Below are 22,520 nucleotides of genomic sequence, written 5' to 3' on the forward strand. Positions count from 1 at the left end.
TCAACCCACGATCCCTTGCTCTCGAGGTGCGTCTTCAAGTGTTGCAAGATCGTCCGGTTCGTCACCTCGGTCTGTCCGTTCGCCTGAGGGTTCGCGACTGCCGTGAAGTGCTGTGCGATCTTCAGCTCCTTGCACCATTCCGTGATCTTCCTGCCCTGGAACTGCGTGCCATTATCAGATATCAGTACCCGAGGTATACCAAATCTGCATATGATGTTCTTCCAGATGAAGTTGATGACTTTCTTCTTGGATATTTTGGCTACTGCCTCCGCTTCGACCCACTTGGAAAAATATTCAACCGCCACAATGATGAATTTCTTCTGTGCCTGCGCGGGAGGAAAGGGTCCCACGATGTCGATTCCCCACTGATCGAACGGACACGCTATCTTGATCAGTTCCATCGGGGTCGCGGGCTGATGTATTAAGGAAGCATACTTCTGGCAGCTTTCACATTTTCTCACCAAGTTCTTGGAATCTTCGACTAGGGTGGGCCAGAAATACCCCTGTCGCATCACTTTCTGAGCTAGCGATCTCGTCCCTGAATGATTGCCGCAGCTTCCTTCGTGTATTTCACGCATCACGGACAAGGCTCTCTTTTCATCCAAGCATTTCAAGAGAGGGTCGTCCACTGTGCATTTGTAGAGCTGGCCCTCTAACAACGTGAATTGAGCAGCTCGAAATTTGACTCTTTTCGCTGCCACCGGATCGCTTGGCAAGGTACCGTCCTCGAGGTACCTTACGATTTCGTTCATCCAAGACCCTGCCTTTGAGACGACCTGGACTTCTGTTCTACTCGCAACGGCCGACTGCTCGCGTACTAAGGATGTGATTTTGCGATCTCGGATTCCATCCATTGCCGCTCCAAACTTTGACAGAGCATCTGCTTTGTCGTTCTCTACTCTGGGGACCTGCAAAATGGAGCATCTACTGAACTTCCCCATCAATTGCTGCACGATCTCTTTATATTGGGTCATTGTTCTCTCTCTCGTCTCGTATGTTCCTTCGATTTGCATAGCGATCAACTGTGAGTCGGTAAAAATTTCCAGGTCTCGAGCACCTGCTTCATGTGCGAGCTCCAATCCCAATACTAATGCCTCATATTCCGCCTCATTGTTTGTCACCGAGAATGAGAGGCGCGCGGCAACTTCGATCTCGATTCCCTCTGGTCCTTGGATCAATATGCCTGCTCCTCCATTATTCGCGTTAGAGGACCCATCGACATGCAGCATCCATTTCGAATAAGGCTGTTCGACCGTTCCGGGCTCTTTCGGATCGCTGATTAATTCTGTCATGAAATCCGCTAGCACCTGCGCTTTCTGGGCTGTTCTGGGCTGATACTCAATATCGTACTGCCCCAAAACTACTGCCCACTTAATCAATCTTCCGGAAGCTTCGGGTCGCGATATCACGTGTTTGAGGGGGTGGTTCGTCAGCACCACCACTTTGTGCGATTGGAAATATGGTCGCAGTTTTCGAGCTGTTACAACTAAGGCGAGGGCGAGTTTTTCCATCTCTGAATATCGTGATTCGGCCCCCTGGAGCATTTTACTGACATAGTAGATTGGATTTTGATTGTTAGCTTCTTCCCTTACCAACACCGAGCTGACCGCGATTTCGGACACCCCTAGGTACAAAAACAATATCTCCCCTTCCTTCGGGTTCGCGAGCAGTGGAGTCTTTGTGAGATATTCCTTCAACTCCTGTAAAGCCTGATCGCACTCCAGGGTCCATGTGAAGTTCTTAGGTTTCCTTAAGACTTTAAAGAACGGCAAGCTCCTGTCTGCCGATCGAGATATAAATCTGCTTAAGGATGCGATCTTTCCTGTAAGCTTCTGCACCTCTTTGATCGAATTGGGCGACCTCAGACCCATTATGGCTTGAATCTTTTCGGGGTTCGCTTCTATTCCTCGTTCACTGATCATGTACCCCAGAAACTTTCCCCTGGTCACTCCAAAGTACACTTGTCCGGATTGAGTTTCATTCCGTGCGACCTCATTATGCTGAACGCCTGAGAGAGATCTTCCAAGTGATCCTGCGACCTCCTGCTCTTCACTAGCATATCATCCACGTATACTTCCATGGTCTTTCCCAAGAGATCTCCGAACATTTGATTTACTAGTCGCTGATATGTGGCGCCCGCGTTATTCAGCCCAAACGGCATCATGTTATAGCAATAGATCCCTTTTTCCGTGACAAACGAGGTCTTGTCTCGGTCTTCTTTCGCCATGTGGATTTGGTGATACCCTTGGTAAGCATCCATCATCGAGAATATTTCGAACCCGGCTGTGGAGTCGACCATCAAGTCGATTCTTGGCAAGGCATACGGATCCTTCGAGCAAGCTTTGTTCAAGTCTGTGAAATCAACGCACATACGCCATTTTCCCGAGGATTTGGGAACTAACACGAAGTTTGAGAGCCAATCGGTGTATTGGATCTCGAACACGTACCCGGCTCTTAACAGTTTTTCGACCTCTTGTCTGATTATTGCGTTCTTGTCGTTTCCGAATGATCTCTTCTTTTGCTGTACCAGTCGAACTTTCGGGTCGACGTTAAGGCAATGAAAGATAACTTCGGGATCGATCCCCATGAAGTCCGAGGGGCTCCACGCGAATACATCAACATTCTTCTTCAAAAATTCTATTATGGCCAGCTCCCCTTCCATGTTCGCCCCTATCCGGGTGGTTTTGTCAGGGTCATCTGGGACTAGCTGCACCTTTTTGTATTCGCCACTGGGCTTCATGTGCTCTGCCTCGTACGGTCGGGGCTCTGCATCCTCCCTGACCTTCTGCTTCTTCGACCTTGGCTCTCCCTTTATAGACAGGTTGTAGCATTTTCGAGCCTCTTTCTGGTCGCACGATACTTCCCCGATCCCGTATTCAGTAGGGAACTTCATCTTCATGTGGTACGTGGAGATGACCGCCCGGAATGAGTTCAATCCCAGCCGACCCAATATGACGTTGTATGTGAATGGAGTATCCACCACCAAGAACTTGACCATCAGGGTTTTCCTTTTTGGCTCCTCTCCCATGGACACTGGCAATTCAATCATTCCCAGTGAGGCCACTTCGCTTCCCCCAAAGCCGACTAACGGGGTTTTCACCGGTTCGAGCCTCGCGTTTTCCAGCCCCATCCGATCCACCACGTTTTTGAAGATGATGTCCGCTGAGCTCCCACTATCAATCAACACTTTGTGAACGATGAAGTTCACAATATCTAGCTTGACGACCATCGGGTCGTTCTGTTCTCCGCCCTCCTCCAATTTGTCTGAACTGTTGAACGATATAGCCTCTTCGTCCTCAACCTTCAGCACAAACTCCTTTTCTCGGATCGAGCTGGCCGCTCGAGCGCATCTCTTTCGTGTTCGGCTCGAATCTCCCGCGGTCGGTCCTCCTGCGATCGTGTATATGACACCCTTGGTGGGTGCATTGTTTCCGCCCATCGGGGCCCTGTCGGTTTTTGATGGGCCCGGGTTTCTATCCCGATCGCGGCTTCTCGATCTGCTTCTCCACCGATTTTACAATTTGGGGGCACGCGATCTCGAAAATGCCCCTGCCTAACGAGCCTTTCGATCTCGTCCTTCAGCTGATAGCATTCCTCGGTATTGTGTCCCCTCTCCCGATGGAAACGGTAGTATTTGTTAGAAGTTTTGTTGGAGGGGGTGTACCTCGTATGTTTGGGCCACTTCAACACGTCAGCATTCTCAACCATCATCAGGGCCTTCTCTCGCGACATGGCTAAAGGAGTGTAGTTGTGGTACTTCGGGATGTACTTGGGTTCTTTCCGCTTCTCCGTTTTAGGCTTGTCGCTTCCTCCTCCTCTGCCCTCTTGAGGTCGCCTAGGGATGTAATCTCGCTCTCTTCGTTCTGAATCTTTCATCGCGTTCATCTCCTATTCGTCGATATACTTCTGTGCTAATGCCATCAATTGTTCGATGTCGACGGGCGGGTCTCGCACGAGGGCGGATGCGAAAGAACTCTTCCTGAGCCCGTGAATGAGGATGCTTACGAGCATGTCAATCCTTAACTCCTGCACCTCCAGGGTTTCGTTGTTGAACCGGCCCATGAAGTTTTTCAAAGTTTCGTCTTCTCTCTGCCGGATGTTGAACAGGTGGGTGGCGGATCTCTTCTGCTTCTTCTTGCTCGCGAAGTGGAAGTTGAATTTTTGCACGAGCTGCTCATAGGATTCAATGCTCCCTCGAGGCAGGTTTGTGAACCACTCCTGAGCCTTCCCCGTGAGTATGGTCGCAAATAGTTTTGCCATTATTGGGGCTGACTGTCCGTAGAGGTTCATCACCATTTCGAACGCAGCCACATGCTCCTGCGGGTCTCTCATCCCATCATATCTCCTCAGATCGGGTACCCTGAACCCCGGCTCGACTGTTTGGATGAGGATGTCGTTACAGAAAGGGGAATTCTTGTTTTGCGAGACAATCTCCCCTCGCTTCTTCAGTTCGTCGATCTGTTTGGTCAGGCTGTGTATCTGTTTGCCCACACTTTCTACTTCGGCCCGGGATATCACGGGCTCCCTTCTTTTCGCGCGTCCGTGACTACTAGAGCCTGCATCGGACGACGCTGGTCGCTTGCTGCGATGTTCCTGTTCACCTTGCACCCTCGATTCTCTCAGTGGTTCCACATTTTCGAATAACTGCCTTCTGGCTGTTTCCTTGACCAGGGGGATCGCTGTTTTTCTTTCGTATTCTACAATTGCTTTTCGACTTGCCTCCTCTATCATTTTCTGCAACTCGTCAGGAGTTAGTTGAATGGTGGCTCCTGTTCCTTTCCTGGGTGTCTCCTCTTCCGCAACATTTCTCCTCGATGAACCTTCCATAATGATAAAGAATTCTCAGATGTTCCCACAGACGGCGCCAACTGATCCGGGTCGAATTATTCGATCTCCTGAGACGATCTCACCGCTGATCGACTAACTCTTTCGAAACAGATTTTGGATCCCTTGAGAATAAAACACGAACCGTGAGCTCGTCGGGCACGTCCCTGACAATGACCCTCCGACGCTCAAGTTAGGTTGATCGAGTGAAATGTATGCGATCTCAAAGTTCGATCTCAATTAATGCATAACAGTTACCTTAATAACGGCGTTTCGGGGTCTATTTATAGAACATAGCTGGACACTGTTGACTGGGCCACGTGGCCTTATCCTGCTGGTTCACGTTCTGATCGAACGGTCGTCATTGTCCGGGTCTTCAATCAGTCTGTGCGACCCACCCGCTACAAAACACGCGGATCCTGGTCGCGAAAATGACTATAATGCCCTTAATGAAGGGCATTTCGGTCTTTTTGCAGGGGTGATATATATATACCCATCAATTGTGTTTTTTAAGCTGAATTAATTTCTAGGCTTTATTCATTAAAATCAATTGCGCTAGTGGAAATAACTTCCTTGACCTTCGATAAATTTTCCACCATCAATTTGGTTTGCGTCATGAGAAATGTATGGTCATTTATCGGTACTAGTTCTTGATTTTTAACGTTCCAACTTATGTCAGACTAAATCGCGAGCAAGCACAGTTCGTTCTTGGTAAAAGTTATAAAACTATGAATCCTTAAAAAAAAAAGTATTTTCTTTAGATGTATCTGTTAAGAGTTCAAACGGGAATCTACATCTATAATCATGTCATTTAAGTTATAAAAAAATAAATTAGCTGTAATTGAGAGGGTTTTTATTATTTAGAACAGAATGCAGCACAGTAATTCGGTTGGTTTGGAATAAAAATTTTAAGTCAAATTCGGGCAATGGAAATTTTACAGTAAATAGTTCACATAAACTTATGTCGTGGTATATAGTACAGTAAGTATGTGAAGGTAATGTGTGGCACCTAACCACATATATGTAACAAGGAAAAGCAATTTGTTGAACAATATAAACATGCATGTTAGAAGACTTTGAAGAGTCAAAATCCCAAAAAGAATAGACATATGCACCACCATTTGAGCAATCCAGAAATAGGCGTTTCTATGAATCTGCAAATAGTTGCTTGTAGCATCTTGTCAGCACAACTTCATAGCTGAAGTTAACTATGTTTATGTATTCATCCCATTATCTTGATTAAGGAGCAAATATCAGTCCTCTACTTTCCATCTTTCAATCACAACTTTGAATTGCTTATCTATGCGCCTTACCTGCAAAACAAAAAAGCAGTAGAATCTTATCGTCTCATCTTTCTGCAGTTTCACAGCTCTCTCATTGTATCTTACAACTAATACATTCTTATGTCGTCCAAAAGTGGATGATCCTTCAATATTAAAAGGATCAGTCTCATTCATAAAATATAACAATAAAGTAAAACAATTACCTCAACCAGCGGTTTTTTTCCTTGAAGCAACTCATCCACACTCTTGTCAGTCTGAGAAAATTGTACGAAAATTTAGTCAAAGGGGTACTCATCCTCGGTCTCCTACAGATGAGAAGCTACTGCCCAAGGAAACTCAACTTTGAGAATCTAATAGTATGATCAATTGATAGGTAAAGAAAGTAGTATAATCAAACGTACTACTAGATGCAGACATCCATTATGTATTACATGAAGGAAATTCATACTTCCATTATAAGTGGTGCTCTAGAAGCGATCAGTCTGTTAGCACATATTAAGAGTCTAGGAGGAAACGTAGCATTACTGGGCGGGCCAGTAGAAGTACAAGAGCAAGGTGAAAACTATTAGCATCATACTATAAAGCTCAAGAATATCATCCACAAGAATAGTACTCAACTGTACAGAAAGATAAATGAAGATGTTACAAAAATTTCAATTGGATGATATTTTTCTCATTCCCAATCATTTTGGCAAAAACTTGACCAACTAACCCGATGAGCAACCCAGTAGTGCATTTCCCTCATTTCAATCAGAAAAGGAAATACTGGAGCAGATCTTCTCTCGAGAATGATTTTCTTGCAATTTCTGGTCCTAGCTGCTTCATCACTCAAGATTACTGTTTTTAGCCCTCCAACCTGAAAGGTGAATGCAACTACTAATAAACTATTGCTTTCTTGTTAACTCTATGAACTGTTTAGAATACTAAGCAGAACATAATGTCACCTTTGAACATTGAATGGCACTAAGAATTTCAATTACCTTGCAGTAAAGACACATAGGAGCAACGCAATTGATCTCCCACCAAATTCAATAATTTAATATCTGTATTAAAATAAAATCACTCAAAGGTATTCCAAGGAGATCACTTTTTATTTATTTAAAAAAAGGCTTGGGCACTACAAGATCAAAGTTATTTTTGGGATTGCATCCCACTCAGTATTCAAGAAATAAAAGATTATTTCCTAAAGCTTAATCCCAGAGTTGATCTTATTATTCAGAATGTAAAGTGGTGAAAACATGATGGTATCTGCATCTGAAAATTGACATCAGATATCCATAGACTGCAACTTAGACTGTCTATGGAGACTGATTCTCTGAAATCTAAGGAATAAACATGGAGTTGGTGAAAAGATTCAAGAAAGCAGAATTGCAGCCTAACATCAGTGTTAGCAGTTTTAGCAGCAGAATTGCCAGTTCTATTTACCATGGAGTTGGTAAAAGATTCAAGAAAGCTAACTCTTGTGTTTTTATATTCATAAATAAGTTGACACCAACCAAATCAGATAGGATAGGATTCTTAATAATATTCTCCAGCTTCTTGCCATGAGCACTACCAATAAGCATGACTCCTCTCTGTGCAATAGTATGGCAAGCATGAACTTCAGCTTCGGTGCCAATCTCATCAACAATGATCACCTCAGGCATGTGATTTTCTACTGCTTCAATCATGACTTTATGCTTCATGCATGGATCAGGAACCTGCAACCTCCGTGCTCCCCCTATTGCTGGATGTGGAATATCCCCATCACCCCCAATTTCATTGCTTGTGTCAACAATAATCTACCAGATTGAAAAAGTCACAGTCAGTCCTGATAGGAAGACCAAAGCATGAGAGGAATGAAAGCAGTCCGAAGCCATTAAAGCACAAACCACTCTCTTAAGAAGCTCATCTGACAGGACATGAGATATCCCTCTTATGGCTGTAGTTTTTCCAACACCAGGCCTGCAGAACTGATACAAAATCAATTATGCAAGAAAAACCTGCTCTAGAACACAAAAACTTGAATCAGCAAAACACAAACATGAGTTCCTCCAATTTGATTTGTGGCATTAGTAGGGAAAGCAATCACATGAAATCCAAATAAATATCTTACCGACATCGAAATGTGTTCTTTCACAGGGCATAAGTCAATGGTAAAAACATCTATCAATCAACTCTTATTCAAGATGTCCGGTTATATGCTAGCTTACCTTCCCAGAAACAAGATGCTTTTACCATACTCAAGCAAATCCCGAGTCAATTCAATTATTTCTCTAACTGGCCTGCCAAGTCGGCAAGTCAAACCAACAACTCTCCCATTCTTATTCCTGATGGCAGATACCCGATGTAAAGTGCCTGCAATGCCAGTTCTATTGTTGCCTCCAAATTCTCCAAGTGCATTTTGAGCATATTCCAGTTCTTCCATTGATACCTGCCAAAGACATTAACGAAAGACCATAAATGAAGCTATCTTCTTGCAAGAGACTTAATTTAGGTCCTCATCCATTTTTATTAATGAAGAAGAGTTAAAGAGACTTTGTGTTGCTCCTTTTATAATCTAAAATAAGATCTCACCTCCTTCTTCCTAAGGTCCCGCTTTTCGGAATCACCTAAATAACATGCTTGCGGCAGCCGGCCCAGATCCAGTGTCACCTATTAACACAGCATCGCAAGAAAATTACTCTGAGAAATGTTTTCAGTCGATACTCCTAAACTGACCTTAACATGTGATCTACAACCAGTTGATGTGTATTTTAGTATAGTTTGCAGATGAAGTTATAAGTAATCTATTCTTATAAGCGGCCTTGTCGAGATCCCTTCATAATTCTCAATCTAAACAATTGCCACAGCTGGGTTCTCCTTATTGAGTATAGCACTGTCCATGATATCCTTCTTGTTCTTGTTGCCTACTTACTGTGGTTTTTTAGTGAAGTAGGACCAAGAGTAACAAATCTTATATATAGTGGAAAGCATCCTTGCAATTTTTGACATCAAGTGAACCAGGGAAATTTTAGAGATTAAGTTGAGTTACAGAAATAAGCACAAAGAATGAGCCAACTACTTTGCATATTGTCAGAAGTTCTACCATCATATGTAAAAAGATACAGAAAGCAGCACGCTATCGCTCAATAGAAGCCGTGGATTAAACAAGCAGTTAGGCAGAGTGCACGCAATCCACGGAAAAAGAAGCATGTTGCCTATAGGAAGGTAACTGTATAAAGGCATTCGAATTTAAACTGACAGACACGCATCTTTTAGATATATTAGTAATTTTATCAAGGAATATAAGCTCTAAAGGTAAGCAGCTATTCATTTTCGTCTCTCAAAAAAACTTAGCATCATATTACCTCCAAAAGTTGAGCCCTGTTTGAGTCGCACAAAATATTCTCGCGCAGATCATGTGGAAGAATCTGAAAATGGGGCAAGGATATGTCACTTCGAAGAAGTGTGGCTTTGAGAAACTTCCACAGTAGAGGTGTTCCCTTAACGCAAGAATAAGAATAGGAATAAAGTAAAAGAAACTGAAAGTAGTAGGTAACTAGCTAGTAAACCTGCAACAGCGAATGGATATCGTCATCTACATAATTAGAGGCTGTTCTAGGACTGTGAATTCTACCACCGCAACAACCATGACGCACTTGACCTGGTAGTCGGACGAGGCGGCTAGTACATGTATTGTTGGTCTTCAGCGCTAGGTCTAGAAGTGAATTTTCTTGTGGGCGAGGCCCGTTGCGTGGTGGGGACGCAGGGAAAGCATTACTCGCAGAGGGAGCATAAAACAGCGGACAGCCTGCCATACCAATATTCCATAAGGCATTTCCGGCCTAAGAATTCTGGGAGTTGGTCTTTAACACCTGCGTCGCTCTCACTGCAAGTGATGAAAGCATAAATTCAGGGAAAAATCTAAATTTACTACCACTAATTTGATGTGTCCCTCAAATATATCACTTATCTAAATTTGGTCCTCAAATTTTTTCTTATCAAACTTAGTCCATCAAATGCCTTTATCATTCTACCAAGTGATATAAATTTCATCACTTTTGGTCCCTCCCCTTATCTAACCGTTAAATAACAAATTTGTTAGAAAATAAAAAACTGAAAAAAAGAAAACAAATAAAAACCAAAAAGGCTTAAACCTGAGTCCTTGTGGAAGAATTCAATGCCTTTATCATTCTACCAAGTGCACCATTTGTTTATCTTTCTAAATGAAATATTATTTAACACAAATAACTAATAATTACCTTATTCATCCACAAATATTCGGCCACAATTAAATGGGCAAATTTCTACAACCTAAATCTAAGCAGTGACATCACATTTACATATATATATATTTTTTACTTTTATGACTTTTTTAAATGTAATTTTATGTGCTATGATCTATGAATCGTTTGGTGTTTGTATTATTTTGATTGGTTATATTCTAATTTTTGTTATCAGGATATGTGGGATGACAATGATTGATGTTGGTTGATTTTGAGATTTTTCAGCATGATTTTGAGATGTTTTTAATGTATTTTTATTTTACAATTATGTATTTGAAATACTTTATTTAGCAAAATAATTAAGCGGTTCACTTGGTGGAGTGTTAAAGACATTGAATCATTTTCACAAGGTCTTAATTTCAAGCCCTTTGGCAGCAGAAACTGATTTTTAATTAAGTAATATTTCATATAAAAAAATATACAAGTGATGCACTTGGTGGAGTAGTAAAGGCATTGAATGCTTCCATAAGATCTCCGTTTTGAGTCTTTTTGGCAGCAGAAACAATTTTTGTTTTTTTCTCAACAATTTCGTTAGTTTTAATGGTTAGATAACGTAATGGACAAAAAATAATGAAATTTTTATAAATTTGAGGGACTAAATCTGATGATAGAGAAACTTGGACAAAATCTGGATAAGTAACCTAATTGAGGGATCAAAAATGATATTTATCGAAATTAATTTCCTTTATAGTTGAGTTTCAACCAAATTCCACTGTAGTATGTGTTGATTGTTGTGGACATTTATTTTATGTATATGATAATGTAAAAATGTATTACTCAAGGATAAATCGATTAGGAAGAGAGTTTCCTTGCTCTTTATGATCTCTTTCTTTCTTTGCTTTCTTTTTTCTTTTAATTTTTGTTCGTTTTTTAAGGAGTTATTTGTAGGCCTTGTGTTGGTACAACCTCGTAAGATATTTTTAAGAGGATCTTCCTTATTATATATCCTTATTAAAAAAAAAATTTATCAGATTTGTACAAATATTATACTTTGTCCCTTCATTCTTTTGTCTGGCCACCTCATATTTTTCTTTGAGAGGTCACCTCGTATTCGCTTTATGTGAAATCATCTCGTATTGTTTTATGTGAGGCCACCTAGTGTTCTTCTTTGAGGAGTCATCTCGTACTGTCTTCTATGAGGCCACCTCGTATTCATCTATTTTAGGCCTTTCATCCATATCACAAGTCCCTAGTTTTGTCTCTCCTTTCGAAAATAAGTGGGATAAAGCCTCTTCAATTTGAATCTTCATCATTTTTTTTTTTTTTTGATTTGGTGGTAGGAGAGAGGCCTTTTTTACCTTTTGACCTCTTATATTCTTATCCAAATTATAATGACCTAAAAAGTAATCGTCTACATTTTACCCTTGCTCTTACACGTGTCAATCATCGAGTTACTAACCTTTCAATTCGCCACGTGTTCTTTTCACTGCCCCAGTTTCCCCTTTTTACCTTCCATAAATACTCGCGTATTTTGCTCTTCTTCTTCCCATTCTTATTTCAAGCAAAATTCCTTCCTTCTCGGTCACACAACCTTTCACTCTCTCCATTTTTTGAAAGAGGTTTTCTTCTCTTTCTTTTTCTTTTTTAATGGTGGAATCATGTATATATGTTTTGGTTTGTGGATAATTGTTATAGTTCATGAATGGTAGTGGCTACTTCTAAGTGGACTACTTTTGCTTTTTCTGCATCCACATCTCCCAATCTTTCCACTCGTAAAGTAACTAAAAAGATTAGAAGAAAGATGCCCAGGCGTGCTAGCGCATCTTCTTTTAGAGAACCCGCACCCCCAACCCCTACTAACATATCTAGTGACTCATCGCTACCGTAGCCAAAATTCCTTCTAATATGTCGGCTAAATCAATTCATAAACTAGTCTAATAAATCGCTTTGGCAGAAGGATATATTTGACCTTTGTACAATTTCATCAAGCCAACAACCCAACCCCTAGTTGTATTGTTGTATATGCAACCCAATGTACCTTAGGTCTTATGTTTCTTCTTCATAACTTGTTGGTGGATATTTTGTTTGTCCTAGGAATTCTTCCTAGTTAGCTCATGCCCAACTCCTATAGGTTGGTGATAGGATTTCTCATGTGTTCCCAACTGCACCATTTTGAGATATCGATGGAGAATTTCTTTGGGGTTCCCCCCCCCCCCAAAATTGCTTCTTGGGGAATGCTTTTTTTTTTTTTTTAAAATTTCTCAGAACGTCCTGGTCTCACAATCATACATCAGAAACTCATTTCTCGTGGTGCTTGAAAATCCCATTTTTTTACAGGTTGGGGGGTCCCTGCCATTTGACTTCCTTCTTTAAACGTCTTCTCTTTAGTAATTTGGGGAGGTGAGAGAGAGGTTAAGAGTACAGGCCTATTAGAACATAACTTTAAGGATCCAAAGCATTGTTGGAGGAAGATCTCCTAATCATGGTAGGTTTGCACCCAGTTGCAAATACCTACAATGGCGTTGAAAGCCATTTCTCTCGACTCCACAAGTATTTGTCTATATGGCTGTTTATTTCCCTCATATATTTGATTCATGATTTCTATTGACTTTGCAGAGGTCATGATGAACCGAGCGATCTTTCTTAAATTTATCCTAGCTCACATTCCATAGAACCTTTCGAGCCCACTTGGAACGAGGTCCACCTTAATAACTCCCTTTGATATCCCTTTGAGCAATCACCCCAAGTTGACTTCTGGGACTCCTGATCTCTCTGCTGATGCCCCTCCTCAATTAGTTACTTCAGACCCCATCCCTTCGTATACTTTTAATTCTCCTCACAAGACTCCTGTCAAGGAGGTTGTTACTTCACCCAAGCCTGAAAGCATGTTATCCTCTATGCCCAAGGACCTCCATCTATTCCTACTTCTCTTGTGTCTCCTCCCGAAATGTCTTCAAGTTCCCAAAAATGTTTGTATCAAATATTTTCCTCAAGAAAATTCCCCCTTAAGGAAGCTCCCCCTAGGACCGTGTCCTTTCATGCTCCTGTCATAACCCAAATTCTATACCAAGGGAGTTGTGTCTAATATGTACGAGGTCATTCACTAAGTAGACATTGATTTTCTCTACTCGTCCCATAGATGGCTTAGGTCAACTTATTCTATGGCGTACTAGTTCAACTAGTTTTGTGTTTTTCAAATTTTTTCTTCTCTCTATCTCTTTTATTTTTTAACCTCGTATCTTTTGCCCAGACCCAACTATTACTGTGGTTATGTGGAAAAGTATGAGAAGATGGCTCAGAGAAACTCGTTCTTAGATGGCCAATTGTTAGCCAAGTGACTGAGCAATTCTATCACCAACCTCAAGAAACAGCTAGAGGATGAGTCAAATAAGGAAAAAAATCTAGTTCTGTAGTCTTAGGATGAGTTGAAGGATCTCAGAGCTTAATTGGAGGAAAAAGACGAGAACATAGTCCTTCTGACAATAGAAAATGATGCTTTATTTCATCTTATTTGTAGAAAAGCTAAAAGTCCCTTCTCAGGACATATTTCACATTAGAATCTTTTCAAGTTGTGGATATTCCAAGCATGAGGCACATCTTCTCTATTCATCATCATTAATTGATAAGTTCCTTCTCATAATATCTTCTTGTTTCGGTAAGATTCTTCTCATTTTGGATCCCACTTTCCAACTATTTTTTGCATATTGACTCATTTGAGTACCAAGTCTCTTACTTGCAGGATTATTTCTTTCACCAAAGGTTGTAATATTAGAAAACTCTTCTCTTTTAGTTTTTCAATTTTATACGAGCTGCAAATCGCCTTTCCTCTATCACATCAAGCTCGTATCTTCTAGCTTCTTTGTTTCCTTCATCTTAGCAACAAATTATTCTAATCATAGGCTCCTTTATATCTATAGAGATTATTGCTTTAGATCAGTAGGCCAACAGGAATGGGGTTTCTCCCATGCTTATGCGAGATGTTGTCTGATATGCCCATATTACTCCAGGAATCTCATCCACCCATCTTGCTTTTGCTTTTCCTAGATTGCCTAAATTTTGAAGTAAGATTGTGTTGGTTACCTCAGTTTGTCCATTGACCTTGGGATTTTATGCCAATGTATATATCTATTTAATTCTTCACTCCGGGCACCAACATTGGAACTTTTTCCCTTGAAACTTTGTCAGTAGTACCTGGAATATGCAGATGATGTATTTTCATACAAACTTAATCACATTTACTTCTGTTACTTGTGCTAATAGTTCAACTTCTATCCACTTGGTGAAATAATTGATTGCCACGATCAGGATCTTCATTTGCTCCTACGTGGGAGGAAAAAGGCTAATTAGTTCCATTATGCAATGATCGAATGGCCAAGCAATGTTAGTTCACTTGATTTTTACCCCAGGTACATGAGTTACGTTTATGTGGATTTGAAGATGCTCGTATTTTTTTTTACTAATTGCATGGTGTCCTTGTGTATTATATGTAACATCCCTTATGACAGTATGTTTAACCACTGCTGATTATTATTCACCTTCCTTAACTATAACCCATTTTTTAAGAAATTTCATTTAAAATAGATAAGACAAACTCTATTTTTATCAACATAATATGTATTTTAAGTAACGATAGACGTCGTTAAATAATCTGATTTACAAATTCAGTGAAAGACTAGTATCCTTATAATTATATAGCTAGAACTCCCAACTCAAGATGTCATTGCTGATTTACCTAATACGATTGGTGGCACGACTTATGATTCGACTCGACGAATCCTTGTGATTTATTTCCTGAAAAACATGTGACAAGAAATGAGTTGTCTACTCACTAAATATAGCTAATCAACCTATATATACATATACAGTAAAATAAGTTTCAAATGCAATTACACCAATCCATAGATCTCTACCATGCAATCACAATAAATTTAAGAAGTAACACATACTAACAATCATATTTCAACATTCATTATGCAATTATCACAAAACTATGAAGGAACCAATTCCACAATCATACATCAATTAGCAATACCATATCTCCAAAATCATTGTTTATTTTCTTAGAACCTTGCTTACCCAAACTAGAGTACATCATTTAATGGGTTTGTTGGCCATCAATATCTCAAAAGGCTGCTGCAAAATACACAAACTTACAATTAAATAGATGGCAACCAACCATGCTTACACCAATTATACTTGAGCAAAAACATAGTATCCACCCAACTATACTTAAGTAATAACAAACATCTTACTTTGTTTTTTTCTTATACATTTTCTTCTTCTTCTTCTTAGTTGCAACAACTGTTGTACTTAAGTTTGTCATTATGACAAACTTTTTTCTTCCTTTTGTCAAATAGAGGACTCAATTACCAGAAGACTGATTCACGATTGAGCATTGTGTAAACCTATGGAGCATTAGTTGGTTTGCGTGCAAAAGATGCACTTTAAATAAAATTGACATGGATTAAAAAATGCATAGATGTTGCAACAATCAATTTTTGCCATTGCAGTGGTAATTGATTAAGAAGGTGCAACATTTGGTTGAGAGAATGACTCAATGAACTTAAATCTAGTAGTTCTCCCTATCTGTATACAAAGTAAAGTCAGTTTCAAGTTTAAAATTAATGTCAGTACATTATATTTAAATTTACATCAATATTTGCATATTGTTGTTCCATTTGATCTTGCTGCATGGATTTTCTTATCTGTATATAAGAATAAATTAAGTTAGTAATATTAATAATAAATTAAATAATTTTTTAAAAGCCTTACATTTTTTGTGGGGCTTTTTTAGCAATTACTATTTGTTGCATGGTTGAGGAGGTTATTTTTCTTGCATGCACAGAATATAAGACATGAATAGCATAAAATGAAAATTTAAAAGATATGGGACTTACTGTCATTGTGGTAGACTATTCTACAGCACTTGGCTCAACAGTGCACATCCCTTTTCATTGCCGCATGTCCCTCCACAATAATGACACATCATTTTGTATGGTTGCCTCTTCAATTTGATGGTCTAATTCTTCTAGCCTCTTATCTTTTTTGCGCTCATCATGCTCCAATCTTCTAACTTTTGCAGGCATTCCTGCACCCCTTTCAAAGTTGGATGGAAGGGGTGGGATAAGTCCAATTTTTTTCCCAATAGCTTAGGGCCATTAACATGTAAGATGGCATGCTTGTACACCTCAATGAAGGTATCGACCCACACTCTAGCAGGAATTAACAACATCCTCTTGGTCAAGGGATTGACTGCAGATGGCACTCATTCTATGATTGCATGGAATGCCTATCAAATCTCATTTTCTGCAGATGCACGTGTGATTTTGCAAAATTGACAACATACTTATCACCATCATAACAGAACACTTTATAATGCCAATCGTCTGACTTGATTGGCATGAAATCAACAGCTTTATCAATGATTTTTTCAATAAATTTTCTGATTTTAGGACAGATGTTTTTGCCTTTCCCATTTTCTGGGTCCCTATATCTCAAATCTGATGGTTTTGTCACGATCCATTTCCTAATCCATTCAAGCATGGTCATGATCGATTTTTCTTTAGCCTCTAGAATATTATTGTTAAATGTCTCACAAATGTTGTTTAACAACATATCACATTTTGGAAAACAATTAAAGTATGACCTGTTCCAATGTGTTAAAAGCTTCTCATTTAGCCACTCAACTAAACTCTAAAATTAAATCCAGGCATTGTTGTTGCCTTTGCAGCATTCTGCAGCTCTTTTTTGAAAGCCAACCCTCTAAATCCAGGAGTTTTCATGTTGCCATGTAGGTTCCTTACACAGAATCTATTATCTGCCCCAGGGAATATACACTCAAATGTAGAAACTAACCCCTTATGTTTCTTCAACAATTCTAGGAACCACTGCCATACTTCTCTTATTTCCTCAGAAACCACAACATGAGCCAAAGGGTATAAGTTATTATTTAGGTCAAAGTACAGTTAGCAAAACACCTCCATAGGAACCCTTCAGATGACGCCCATCCACCCCTATCACAGATTTACAACTAGATAATAACCCTCCCATTAAAGCATTAAATCACACATAGAATTTAGAAAATTTTCTTTGCACAGTACCATCATCCCTAATAGTCATGACTATCATCACTTTGGACCTAAGGTTACTACTTCTTAATTCTATTGCATAAGCTCATAAACTATTAAATTGATCTTCAGTTTTGCCTTCGATTGCTTCAAGTGTTTGTTTCTTTGCTCTATATGTTTGGTTTCTTGGTACATGACACATAAATTCTTTAATTATGTTCTTTCTAAATCCCTTCACATTCCTTTTTAGGATCTGTTCTGAAGTCATCTTCATATTTGGCAAACAACCAATTGCTATTCACATTCTTCACATTAAATGATCTAGCACATTCATGTCTTAGGTTATATTGTTTGATTTGTATTATATTCTCTTCCCTAAGTATAAGTGTATGCATCATCCATTCACACCTATCCCGTAGGCATTTGACATAAACTCTTCTTTTATCATTCTTGAATATTTTTAAACTCCTCGTTCTATGACTAAATGACTATGAACTACCTTTCTAAGTTCACTTTTGTCACTAAATATCATCCCAATTTTAAAGTGTGGATCATATTTGCTTCTAGGATTGAATAGGCTCTTTCTCCTTTCCATCAAAACGAGTATATAACTTCATACTTGGATTGTCACTTGTCTAGGAGGTCTTCAAATGAGCATGTTTGTGACAATATTTGAGGTATTTTGAGATGTTTGTGGCCTCTTTTGACCCATTGTTTTCAAGCTAAAGTGATAAAAAAAGATGAAAATATTGTGTAACTTTTTGTTGTGAAGAGGCAATAAATTGTGACCTTCTACATGTATAAATAGGCTAGAAGAAGGATTTGATGCCTTTTTTTCCTCCAAAAAACAACATTAATGGCTAAAGGGAATTTTTTTTTTTTTGACACCATGACAGTTGATTAATGACACATGTTTAATCACACGTCGTTCCGTTAAAAGTTGACTGAACAGGACCAAATTTGTTAAAGAAATAGGATTTTGGTACCTAAAGTATTGTGTCCATAAAATTTGAGATCAAATTTAAAATGATCCTATCTAGTGAACCAAAATTGAGATTTTGCCTATGTTTTAAGGTTTGGGATAATTTGGTTTATTAATATACTATTTGATTTTAATAATTATTTAACCAATCCCCGCCAAAAGATATAAGCAGGCGAAAGTGTTGATAATGAAAAGTTCAAATTTTCAAGTCAGGTCAATGTTCAATAAACTTGGAAGAAAAAAAATAGCGGGCACTTCCTGGAATTTCCCAGAATATATGGACTCAAGTAAAAATACAACTAAAGAACTTAGGGCATGTAGAAAACCAGCAGCAAGGTGCACCCATAAACGACTTGAATTCTGAACTCCAAGAGGCGCTAATTCCGTTGCTCATGCTAATAGTATACTGCGCTGGTTGCAAAAGACAGAGATGAACAGAAGGGACGAAGAAGAGAAGGGCTTATTGTGGAAGCTACCACCAGTTAGATCCAAGCAATTGGGGAAGCTTGGACCTGCCTTTGGCGTTGGCGCTGGCTGCGGGTTTGGTTTCGCCATCGGACTCATTGGAGGTGTACATCCCACTTTTATTTTGTGTTTAATATTGATCGAGAGAATAACATGCTATTCTACCAATATACTAGCGCATGGCTGAGTGCTGTTTTCTTTTTCCTGATTAAGGCACCGGCTTTGGTCCAGGAATCCCCGGTTTACAGCTTGGATTTGGACTTGGAGCTGGATGTGGGGTTGGTTTGGGTTTCGGGTATGGTGTAGGAAGAGGGATTGCATATGATGAGAATCGCAGATATACTAATGTTGGGAAATTTTTTCACAACCCTGGGGATTTTCCTGTGCAGTAAGTTTCTTTGCAATTCGATTAGTTCTGATTTTTCACAGCTCTTAAATTATCTATGGTTTGATTTGAATCTTTAAATTGGAAATACTGAATAGTAGACTTAGTCGTAATTATGTGGAGATTTCCAGGACATGGTTTTCCAATCGTTTCATTTTGTTTGATGAATCGAACTTCCAAATGCCGACAAGATAAATGGACCTTATGATACATGGCCACATAGACGAGATTTGAGCAGGATTCTCTCACAAGTAAGCTGAACATGAACTAGGAATGACTAGTAGAACTGGAAAAGAGCTTTTAGCAGGATTCATTCACAAGTAAGTTGTAGATACACTGGAAAAAAATATGCGTGAAGTACGAACAGATGCCTAATCCTCCTATTTCAGAAAGAAACAAAATGTCGTAAATGGTAATCTAATAAATGGCAAAGAAATGCTAAACTGTGTTTTAATTCCTAATAAGGGTTCATAAACAGCTGACCCATTTTCCAAAATAGAGAGAATACAACCCACTTCAAAAATTCAGACATATCTTTCTTTGTCTTGCTGATGCCCGCTGGCAATGGCATGGTTAACAAGCACAACCTTTTGTGAAACTCTTATTTCCCTTGACTACTGAACACCTCCACTAGGATTGGAGGCCCCTTAAGTGCTTGCTTCAACCACATGGCTATTATTCATCATGCTATCTGTTGAATTATCACCAAAAGACATACTTCTGTTTTTGTCAAGGATTCTTGAAAATTCTGTTGGTTAAATGCATGAAGTCTTATCTTCTGTTCCTGATATCGGTCTTTGTACTGCACATGTGCTTTTCCAATTTTGTTGCATATAGATGTATTATCACGTAATTGAGACTTAAGAACCATTCTCTCATTTTCAGAGTATCTTGTCACCATTTCAATGCCTAATCTCAATCATGATAAACAAACTCAGAGTTGCAGGCTTGCAGCAGCAATTGGTCAATATTATTGGATAGTGATAACATGGCATGAGGGGAAGCACAAAATCATATGTCAATCTATTTGAAAGTTCACATGACAGTTTTATGGACCCTAGCTTTCTAATTTTTGTTTCTTATATCTCCTTCTTCCTTATGTTGGTGGTTATGAAATTTGAAACAATAAACAAATTACTGAAATAAAAAGACGAGAACATTGAAAATGGGATTATGTTATCTTAGTTGCTGATATAGCAGGGCTATGTTCATTGGTGGTGGTGCTATAAGTCAGGATGATCTGATTTTATTGTGTTGAAGCCATCACTGAAATACAGATAATTCCAATTTACAGCTTAAGAATACACTTGTTATCTGGGACAACATAGCACAAGAGGAAGTGGTATTTATAAGTTTCCGTCGAGTTCAACCTCTTCTCTGTCTCACTCTGTGTGTCTGTTGTGTCTCTTATGTTTTCTCCGTTTCTGTTTTAGGTTTTAATAGGTGAAGGGAATGTATTACAAAGTAGGTATCTGGATAGCCCGCTGTCTGTTAGTATTGCCAGTCTTGGCAGCAGAGTAGGTGAAGGCTGCAAAAGCTAGTGTATAGCACTATCTTCCACTACTGAGTTTTATATACGTATGAACAAAATTCCTAAATCTGTCATTGTTATAAGATATTCAGAAAATTTTTTTCATCTATGAATCACTAAAATAATCAAAATTTGTCATCTTACGGGAATGTCAATCTTATTCGTACGATTTGGAAATTATTTAAATGTTTATTCTAATATTGCATATGTGCAAGTTTCAGATTTTGATTATATTTGGTGGCTTTCATAATGTTATGTGGTAGTACAACAATCTTTATATAACCTATAATGGAAAGGATCAAATGATCCAGAAGTAACCGTTTTGACAATTATGGTATAATTAGTGTTCCAATTAAGTCGGGCAAATGCTCCAAGTACCATCCTGACATTATTGGTGAAATACGGGTACCAATAAATTTTTAACTTTGAACAGTTCACTCTGATTTTTCATCAGTTGCCTTGTCAAATAATTTTACAGAGAGTCGAACTTTCATGGTTGTATGTCAATTTTAGAGACCATGACCAAAAGAGTTCCGAGTTATTCCATTTGGAGCACAAAAAGTGTGAACAAGTACAACTTTGATTTCTAAGTTTATGTCTTTGATAACAATTATACAATTAATTTTTATTTTTAAATCTTTACCTAGAAGTCTACGCAAATAATCATTCTCTCACTAAGTAACAAATCAAATAGGGTCATGACTATATTTGCTAAAGTTTCATTAAAGCCAGGGATATGTCTTCCAAACCATTATCTTCAGAATTTTGATGAAATGTACACAATATTAACTCTAGTATACTGAAACACTCACTTTGTATCCTATGAAGAAGTTGTATTAGAAGAATATAGTTCTAGTATGGACAATTATCATCACAATTTTTTTCAAATAGGGTTGTGACTGATGTTTGTCAATATTGTACTAAGTGCTGCTAGGATTTTTCTGCCAAACTGCTGTATTAAGAGTTCTTAAATGTAACAAAAAAATTGGGTTTTTGTGCACTGCAGGAACAAGTTAAAGTATCAATATAGTTTTGACTTTTCTTCCAAGCCAGATTAATGTTCAGCTTCTTTTCTCAACATTATGAATGATGTGGGTTCTTGATGTCAGGCATGAAATTGGTGCTCTTGTCGATGAGTTTGTCTTAAGTGTGAAGAAGCTAATTCAAGAAACATCAAGAGAGGTGGACAAGTGGAGAAGATACTGAGGTCTCAATTGGTACCGGCTATAAAATTGATTTACGTTGTATAGAAGAGTCAAGTGTGCAAAATTGCTTTTAGGTTCATGAGCTCACTTGGTATGTAAATCTATATACCTGAATCCTATGCGTTAGCTGTGACTCCTAGTGGTACTGTTTCCAGATTAATGTAGGTTTCAACCCCATTTATATGCTTGTATAATTTGATAAGTGCATGCATTAGGTATACGAGGTAGTGGGAATTTTCAGGAATAACATCATTGAATGGATTATCAAACCTCCCAAAAACATCATTTCAATTGAAGTCTGTCTCACAGCAAAGTAACAGACCCAGTGACAGCAGTATTGGTTATTTCCTCTTTAGACTCATTGTGTCTTCTGCTGAAACAACAATGAGAACTCTGAACATCTTTTCTTGTGTGGTCTTTTTCCTGCCAACCGCAAAACTTTTCTTGGGGGAAGACTGGATTTAAGGTGACTTGTGCTGTGATGGCAAACACCTAGGCCTTCACTTAACTTGGGAAGTTGTGATTTTACCATGTCCGGCAAGAGATGTTTATTTTTCTTTGAAAATGTTTCTCAAGCCAACAATACATGCA

At 38.9% G+C, this 22,520-nt stretch overlaps 3 protein-coding genes across 11 annotated transcripts; 1 reads left to right on the forward strand and 2 right to left on the reverse strand.

The window, feature by feature from the left end:
• Nucleotides 1-1,945: 1,945 nt before the first annotated feature.
• On the reverse strand, nucleotides 1,946-3,439 carry LOC148788902 (uncharacterized). The gene has a single exon (XM_088877501.1). It carries the CDS (start codon nucleotides 3,437-3,439, stop codon nucleotides 1,946-1,948), a length of 1,494 nt encoding a protein of 497 aa, XP_088733627.1.
• A 2,278-nt stretch (nucleotides 3,440-5,717) lies between these two features.
• LOC105174576 (P-loop containing nucleoside triphosphate hydrolases superfamily protein) lies at nucleotides 5,718-10,072 on the reverse strand. Of its 5 annotated transcripts, none has more exons than XM_011096723.3 (9): nucleotides 9,641-10,068; nucleotides 9,437-9,499; nucleotides 8,664-8,741; nucleotides 8,300-8,520; nucleotides 7,979-8,051; nucleotides 7,604-7,888; nucleotides 6,820-6,963; nucleotides 6,311-6,361; nucleotides 5,718-6,137 (listed from the first exon to the last, which is right to left on the reverse strand). In XM_011096723.3, exons 1-9 carry the CDS (start codon nucleotides 9,884-9,886, stop codon nucleotides 6,078-6,080), a joined length of 1,221 nt encoding a protein of 406 aa, XP_011095025.2. In that variant the 5' UTR covers nucleotides 9,887-10,068; the 3' UTR covers nucleotides 5,718-6,077. The 5 variants fall into 5 exon arrangements, 3 of the variants coding, with proteins under 3 accessions (XP_011095025.2, XP_011095032.2, XP_011095049.2); XR_002286647.2 differs by lacking the exon at nucleotides 5,718-6,137 and adding an exon at nucleotides 7,088-7,150 and having other exon boundaries at nucleotides 7,663-7,888; nucleotides 9,641-10,072; XR_002286648.2 differs by lacking the exon at nucleotides 5,718-6,137 and adding an exon at nucleotides 7,088-7,150 and having other exon boundaries at nucleotides 6,311-6,429; nucleotides 7,663-7,888; nucleotides 9,641-10,072.
• Nucleotides 10,073-18,630: 8,558 nt separating this feature from the next.
• On the forward strand, nucleotides 18,631-22,110 carry LOC105174602 (glycine-rich protein). Of its 5 annotated transcripts, none has more exons than XM_088877604.1 (3): nucleotides 18,631-18,912; nucleotides 19,022-19,196; nucleotides 19,325-20,070. In XM_088877604.1, exons 1-3 carry the CDS (start codon nucleotides 18,774-18,776, stop codon nucleotides 19,386-19,388), a joined length of 378 nt encoding a protein of 125 aa, XP_088733730.1. In that variant the 5' UTR covers nucleotides 18,631-18,773; the 3' UTR covers nucleotides 19,389-20,070. The 5 variants fall into 5 exon arrangements, with proteins under 5 accessions (XP_088733730.1, XP_011095069.1, XP_088733731.1 ...); XM_011096767.3 differs by lacking the exon at nucleotides 19,325-20,070 and adding an exon at nucleotides 21,731-21,872 and having other exon boundaries at nucleotides 18,632-18,912; XM_088877605.1 differs by lacking the exon at nucleotides 19,325-20,070 and adding an exon at nucleotides 20,132-20,359 and having other exon boundaries at nucleotides 18,633-18,912.
• Nucleotides 22,111-22,520: the final 410 nt, after the last annotated feature.

The sequence above is a fragment of the Sesamum indicum genome, linkage group LG2, assembly GCF_026168435.1.
Source record: "Sesamum indicum cultivar Baizhima isolate 11 linkage group LG2, ASM2616843v1, whole genome shotgun sequence".
NCBI classification, from domain to species: domain Eukaryota; kingdom Viridiplantae; phylum Streptophyta; class Magnoliopsida; order Lamiales; family Pedaliaceae; genus Sesamum; species Sesamum indicum.